General features: G+C 37.1%; 1 protein-coding gene across 1 annotated transcript in view; it reads right to left on the reverse strand.

The window, feature by feature from the left end:
* LIPF (lipase F, gastric type) overlaps positions 1–7,722 on the reverse strand; it is a 12,712-nt gene extending 4,990 nt beyond the window's left edge. Inside the window, 7 exon segments of the mRNA XM_017867525.1 lie at positions 1,355–1,501; positions 3,096–3,199; positions 3,202–3,231; positions 5,075–5,184; positions 6,264–6,462; positions 7,333–7,450; positions 7,615–7,722. Coding sequence (XP_017723014.1) covers positions 1,355–1,501; positions 3,096–3,199; positions 3,202–3,231; positions 5,075–5,184; positions 6,264–6,462; positions 7,333–7,450; positions 7,615–7,719 — 813 coding nt within the window. The 5' untranslated portion in view covers positions 7,720–7,722.
* Between the last annotated feature and the right edge of the window lie 346 nt (positions 7,723–8,068).

Raw genomic sequence — 8,068 nt, forward strand, 5'->3', positions numbered from 1 at the left:
ACTTGGACTCGGGAAGGGGAACATCACACACTGGGGCCTATCATGGGGAGGGGGGAGGGGGGAGGTATTGCACTGGGAGTTATACCTGATGTAAATGATGAGTTGATGGGTGCTGACGGGTTGATGGGTGCAGCACACCAACATGGCACAAGTATACATATGTAACAAACCTGCACGTTATGCACATGTACCCTAGAACTTAAAGTATAATAATAATAATAAATATATATATATGAAAAAAATTATACTTTCTTATCAATAGATGTAATTTTCTTAGGTGTTCAAGGGTATATAACTAAAGTGACAATTTTGAGTGGAGATAGTTGTCTATGAATAGTAGTAGAAAACCTTATATGCTATTACTATGTGCTATATGCTTTGTACAATGTTCTATATGCTTTGAACATACTAGCTCATTTGATCTTCACAATAACCCATTTTGTGGATGAGGAAATCAAGACAGAGGAGTTTAACTCAGTTCCAAATGTATTGTTTGAATTTAAACTGACCTAAATCCATAGTCTTAACTACTTTATGATAGTGTATTTTGTCACGTATGTTTTGAAACTCGAACTCAGTACAAAGTGAATGAAAAGGTAGATAAAGAATATGGGCAAAGTCAGCCAGGCACAGTGGCCCACGCCTGTAATCCCAGCACTTTAGGAGGCCGAGGCATGTGGATCATGAGGTCAGGAGATCAAGACCATCCTCGCTAATGCGATGAAATCTCGTCTCTACTAAAAATACAAAAAAATTGCCGGGCGTGGTGGCGGGCCCCTGTAGTTCCAGCTACTTGGGAGGCTGAGGCAGGAGAATGGTGTGAACCTGGGAGGCGGAGCTTGCAGTGAGCCGAGATTGCGCCACTGCACTCCAGCCTAGGTGACAGAGAGAGAGTCCATCTCAAAAAAAGAATATAGGCAAAGTCTTACATAAATAGTTGCTCAGAAATATGGTCTGTAAGATTTATGGAAATTACTGTCAGCATTATAAATATTTATTGAAAACATTTATTCAATAAAGACATTTTTCTCACAAAGAAGCCACTAAAATATATGGTTCAGTCCTTTCTCTTACAGAATTTAAATGTAACACCTAGTATTTAGGTGGTCATAACTGAGTAGTAAATTGTTTTTTTTTCTTCATATTGTTTATTTGTTTTAGGGGCAATTGGGGTGATGGAATGATGCCGGAAGTGATGAAATTGGGAGCAATGATTTGTGATTTCTCTCATGTTTATCAGGATATCGCAGTTCTGAACCTACTCCTAGTTCTCATAAAGTGCCATTTCTAAGTGGCAATGAAACAAGTAATCAAAGATGTTGCTCAAAATATAGAAATTGAAATGCATACTAACCACGTTAAAGTTCTTACTGTCAAATCCACAAATGATAAATAAGGCATTGCTGCAAAGGAGATTCAGTGTCTGGCGGGAGCACACTTCAGTAGCAAGAAATTGATCAAAGAAGTTGTGTGGTAAGAACATTTTGTTACCAAATATAATCTGAAAAATAAAGGCACTATTAGAGGGTTGTAGCAATCAAGCTGCAGAAAAGACTCACTAATTTATCTAATCTACTTATACATGTGTGATTAGGATGATGATATATTCTTATTTTTACATGTTGTTTTAGGAATTTCCAGTACTTTCATTCAGTTAATTCCCTCAAGAAAGCTGTGAAATGGGCAGCACAGATATCAATACTGGGTATCTATTGTGGCACAGAACAGTACTGGCTACTGAGAGGAAGTATAAGACGTAAAGAGTTACAATCTAGTTGGGGTGATAGGGGTTGTGGGATAAAATCTTAAAAATACATGCAGACTGTCATAATGAAGTGCCAAGATGTGAGATTTCAACAATAAATTGTGAAAAGTTTGGGAGGAGAAATGGTGACTTGGCCATATTTTCAGCAAAGCCTTTACAGAGGCACTGAGGCTCAGTATAAGAATAGAAAGAGTTTGCCCCAACTCTCTTTGAGGAAGGCAGATATTTTGTCATCTCTATTTTATACATGAGGAAACATGAGGCTAACATGAGTCAGGGTCTTGGGCTAATTAGAGCTCGATTATACCTAGAATCCTTACCCAAGCCTCTAACTTGAGGTCTAGCGCTTTTCTAAATTTTAATCAACGTCTGCATTGCCTATCAGAAAATCTGAGTGCAAGTAGGAAAGAAGTTCTCAATCAATGTAGCCAATAAAAATATCTGGGTCATCACAAAATTTTAGATTTTAATAAAAGTTTTCCAAATGTAGTTTGCCTATAGGTAAGTTCTCTTAGGCTTTAGATATACATATTAATTCAGAATGAAAAGAGATGAATAGTACAAAAACCATAGAAGGAAATGGAATCATTATATTTTATAGCCTGAGGCTAAACCATTCTCCTAAAGGAAAGTGTGTGTGTGTGTGTGTGTGTGTGTGTGTGTGTGTGTTGGTTTCACTGAGTGAGAGAATTAGGGTATTAAGCACTGTCAAACAAAAAGATTAATTTGATAACATGTGTGCCTACTGCATAAGACACTTAATATTTATAATGTATTGAAATCCACACTACTGACTTATGAAATCCCCGTTTAAAGATGAAGGAGCTCTTAGGAAAGCCAAAAGAGAAAGCCATGAGAGAGCTCAAGGTGTTTGCCTCACTCAATCATTCATTTCCTCCTCTTCTCCTTTTCCCTTTCCTTCCTTTCCCTCCTCTTTCCAGTCTCTCTGTCCTGAGTGGGTTAGTCTTCTTATTTAACTATTTTGTTTTGATTTTATTTCCTCTTCCCTCCTCCTGGAGTGGAATCACAGCCTTGACACAACTGTGTAGAGTGCTTGATAAACCATCTGTGAAAAAGCAAATCTACTCCCAGGCATTGCTGACCCACATGAAGCTAATCAAGAACAAAGAAAGAAAGGGGGATCTCGCAGGCTGTAGAGGAGATTCAAACATGCTCAGTGCTATCAAAGAAATAATACAGATGCATACAGTTCCACTTTTGGATATAAAAATGATTGTTCTCTTTTTATAACTCTGTTCTCTTTCTATAACTTGAAAATCCATGGGCAATCGAGTATCTTAGATTCACTTAATTAAAGAGAATTGCATACCTTAAAGAGGAATTCAGGAACAAATCTAAGTTTGTTTATAAGGCTTTCTGTATACTTCACAGTGGCAACAGGAGCTAGAGCATAGAAGGTTTTGATTCTTTTGCCAGGCTGGGATTGGTGGAAAAGGCAATAAAACCTGAAAAGAACAAGGAACTGGTGAAAAAGGTGTGTGTGTGTGTTGTTGTTGTTTTGTTTGTTTGTACAAGTGTGACATTATTTTGGACTTACTAAGGATGGTGTTTGAGACAACCTGAGAACTTGGCATCTCTGCTGGCTCAGAGTGATTAGATTTTGGTATATTTGTTTTATTTTCATAGATTTTTCTATGGGGACATGAGGCTGGAACGTTTTAAAAGTTATCATCAACCCTTATCTGACCTTAGAAAATAGGCCAAATTTGGGATACTCACATGGTTACAAAAAATAGTTATTTGTGTTATATTTTTTATGAATTTAAATTTATATCATCACAATGAGATAATTAACACTTAATATATAAGTGGAAAGGTTAAGAGTAGAATTTTAAAATATGACGAAACTCGATTTGAATCCTGGCTCTGTGGTTTATTAGTTTTGTGACCTTGAACAAGCCACCTAATCTCTAAGAACCACTGTTTCCCTGTCTGAAATACAAGGATAGTGGTGAGTGCTTCATTAGGTTGTTAGGAACTAAAGGAAGTAAATCATGTAAAGAAAGAATTTATCATGATTCTTGGCACATAGTAAATGCTTGATAAATGAGGACCCAAGAGAATTCAAATATCTATACATAGTAAATACATTCAGTAATTAATTTTGTAAGCAGTAGTATACTAGCAGATGAGGATGTGATCAAGTAGTTATCAAGTTTCACTCTGCAGTATAGCTACATAGGCAAGGCCCTGCCACTGTCAATAATGACATACTGATGAGACTCAAGAATGGCCTAAAAAACCATTTCACATCTAGACAACTATATAATATGTAGTCTGATTCTATTTGTGGAAGAATGGTTTTTCCAAGAACATCCTTCATCCAGGTCACCACCATCTCCCACATGGGTACTATATGCATCCTCTAATTGGTTCTCTGCTCCTGCCCCTTTGTCCCTGGCAACAAAAGGGATCCTGTTATGAATCATGTAACTCTTCAATTCAAAGTTATTCTGCAGTTTTCTTTTTTTCTCAGAATGAAAGTTAAAATCCCTACAACAGCCAAAGAGCCCTGAACAGTCTTTCCTCCCCAACCTCTGTGATCTCATCTCTGACTCTATCTGTCTCTTTCTCAATTTGATTTATTCACACAAGGCATAGCCTCACTGTTGTTCCTTGAACAAACTAGGTGTGCTCCAGCTTCAGATTCTTCTCACTTGCTATTCTCTCTTTCTGGAACATCTGATGCCTACGAGGTAGGCACGTGACTGACTCTCTGACCTTCATCATGGCTTTACCCAAAGAGTGCTTGTGTTACCTATCTACAATTTCTGTGAACCCCTCTGGTGCTCTCTAATGTAATTCACTGGGTTATTTTCTCTCCATAGCTTTACCATTATCTAAAATATATTATATTTTACTTTGTAACCTTTTTTAGTTTCTCTGCCTCCTATCTCTAGAGTATAAGTGGTACAAAGGCAGAAATTTTCATCTATTTTATTTATTTCTGTATTCTTTGGATACATCATAGGAGCCTGCCCCATAAATACGGTCAAATGAATAAAACTCAGTTCAGTGGCTGTGTGGTATAATGCTTCAGAGTATGTGCTTGGGAATCAAACTGCCTCAGCTACCCTATTGGTAATAATCTATATAACCTTGCATGAACTATATCCCCTTGTTTTGTTTTCCCATATTATAGGAATTATAATTGTCCATATGTCACTGTGTTGTTGGAGGCATTAAATGAATGAAAAGCAATTAATGTGGTTGCTAACATGCCTACCATAACCACTGGGAAAATGTTTATGAGAAGTAAACCACTTGGCCTTGACTGCCATTACTTACCGATGGTGGTACCCTGGGAATGGCCAACATAGTGTAGCTGCTTCTGTCCGGTTTTCTTTACAATGAAGTCGATTGTGGCTGGAAGGTCATATTTAGCCATTTCATCAAAGCTGAAAGGAAAAAGACAAAATGAAAGTGGATACATTTCCTTGCTATTGTTTCTAAAATTCAATAGCTAATGATCCCTTTGGGATACAGAAAACTGGATTCTCTAAACATTGATGCTTATAGACCCTCAGTGAATGTCAGGTGCCCTTTGGGGTGGCTTCTTATAAACAACTGACATCATTTCTGAAGTGCAGCATTGCAGCCACAGTTGAATCCAAACAAGATAGTATCTGTAAATGGGAATTATTTCCATCCCCGAAATGAAATGTCAGATTTAATAATAATGTGTATGCTGTGTTCCAGTGTCATTTAATATAAATCCCATATTTCTCTATTTTATTTTTCACAAATCAGCCAACATGATATTTCGAAAATGAAAACTGTATTATGCCACTCCCCTGTTAAAACTTCTCTGTGCACTCAGAATGAGGCCCAAGGCTCTCACTGTCACCACTACTGCCCCATCAGCACCTCAGTCTTCACTCATGTCATTTTCCCTTTCCCCGCTACACCTGGGACACACAGGTTTCCTTTCAGCTGCTAGAACTCTTGGAACACTTTCATGCCTTAGCATCAGCAGCCAGGTTTTCTTCTGTTCTCTACCTCTATCAGTAAATTCCAGGAATAAGGCACAAGAAGACCAGTGAGAGAAGCCTGTGATAATCTCTTCATGACATCTGAATTTCAGTCTCTCTCCCTACCCCTCCTATTGATGATGATTCAGATTACTGTTCTCCTACGCCCAACTGGGTTTTCACATCTCTCTTGAGTCCATATGGACATTCCTTTGGAATTTTCCAGGGGCAGTGAATTTCCTTGCTTCAGCTATATTGTTCATTCCATTTGGAAAAGTACACTCAGGGATTCCCTAATGGAGACTCCTGCGATCACAGAAAGTTTGAAGGAAAAGCTACTCTAGGAATGAGGTACATGGAAGACCTCCAAGACTGGTTTAGAATGAAAATGACTTATCTATCCTCCTACTAGGAGTGTAATTTGTTAAAATGGGACTGGATTAGAAGGGGCAAATGCCTATGCTTTTAAAGCCCAGTGTTTATTTTTAATTGTCCCTTTTGTTTACCTGAAAGCCCAGAATTCAACTGAATCTGGTGAATAGTACAAGTTTCTCCTGGCCCAGGTGTTTCCTCTGCTATTGCCCAGCCACACATCATAACCAGCGTCTGCCAGAATGAAGGCAAGGCTGTTGTTCGGCAGGTTGGAAATCCAGTTTGTGGCTGATGCAAGCAAACCATGCTGCAAAAACACAACAGGTCTCTGGCCTAAGGAAGAAAAATGTTTATAAACTTTATAAATGCATTCCTTATTCTAGGATAAACGTGAGGCTAGAAACAGTCTTCCATATGACTAGCATTAGATACATTTGCCTGATTGAGTTGATTATTTTTGAATATCTTATCTTAATTGTGGTGATGATTTCTCAGGCAGTTGATTTCTCAGATGCGAAAACTTATGAAACTGCACACCTTAAATATGAGCAGCTTATTATATGCCAGTTACATCTCAATAAAACTATTGAAAAAATTATATTCTCAGGTAATTCAGCACAATGTTAAATTTGGTAAAATGTGAGTGGTAAAATTACGAGTAATGTTTTTTTCTTTTTGTACTTCACAACTTTTTTACAATGAGAAAAAGGTAAATTTTTGATAATACTAGTGAAAATTGGCCTGTATGTGTTTGGGAAATGAGCCTTGAATTGGCTCCCCATCTTCCCCTCTGCAACACACACCCTGGCTAACTCTTCCTGATCCTCTAGATCTTCATCCAGTTATTGTTTCTGAGAGTGAGCTTTCCTTGACTCCCCTAGCTAGGGTAGGTGATTTTATTAAAACTTTCAGTTTAATATCCTATGCACAGTTGTAGCTTGAGCTTATCACATATTATTATAATCACTCATTTACTTACCTATTTCATTGGCCTGATGATGATCTCCTTGAAGACTGAAAATATAGCTTATTTTTGCATTGCCAGAATCAGCAAGACATTATATTTTTAGGAAGAAATAAAAGGAGGAAAAAGGGAAGAATAAAAGAACGAAAAGATGGAGGAAGAAAGGAGACAGGGAAGGAGGAGGAAAGAAGGAAAGCAAAAAAGAGAGAAAGGAAGGAAGAAAAGAAGCTCATATATACCTGTATTCCCTGAATTATTCTTCCCATAAGGAATTCTGTTAACTTCAAGGATATAACCATCTTCAGTCACAACATTGTATTCTTCATTTGGGTATCCCCAGTAAGTAATCATCTGACTCTGAGGAAGAAAACCCAAAAGGTGAAATTTTAGTTGATTTTAGATATATCTAATAAATGAATATTACTGTTTATTTTAATTGGTCATATAAAATCTTTAACTCATTATGATTTTAAATAATAGCATCTTTTAGTTTTATGGAGTTTTTCCCCAGAGTAACTTACAATGTTCATAGTCACTTCAGGGCTTCCAGGATTTAATTTTCCAAAGAAACCATGTGTAGTCCCCAGTACGGATATCAAACTTGCCATTGTTAAAAGTAGCCACATTTTGGTCCTGCCTGAAAGAAAAGAATAACCGGTGCCATGGTTAACCCATTATACTTTCATAATGCTTATATATATGCCAATTTTACCTTTGTGCCAAATAGAGGAATGCTTGGGTTTGATTATATTCTGTTGGCAATAAACTGGGACATGTGGATGTCAGCACAGGTAACTTAATGCTTTTAATGCTTAACATGTTTTCACTGTTTGATTCCTTTTGTTTAAGAACATTTCCCACTTGGTTTCAAGCCATACTGAATTAATCTTAATTGGCAAAAAAAAAAAAAAAAAAAAAAAAAAAAAAGAAAAAAAAAAAAAAAACCTCTAATTGGCAAAAAAATGTGCCCTTTTT

The sequence above is a fragment of the Rhinopithecus bieti genome, unplaced genomic scaffold (genome assembly GCF_001698545.2).
Source record: "Rhinopithecus bieti isolate Rb0 unplaced genomic scaffold, ASM169854v2 scaffold_53, whole genome shotgun sequence".
NCBI lineage: Eukaryota > Metazoa > Chordata > Mammalia > Primates > Cercopithecidae > Rhinopithecus > Rhinopithecus bieti.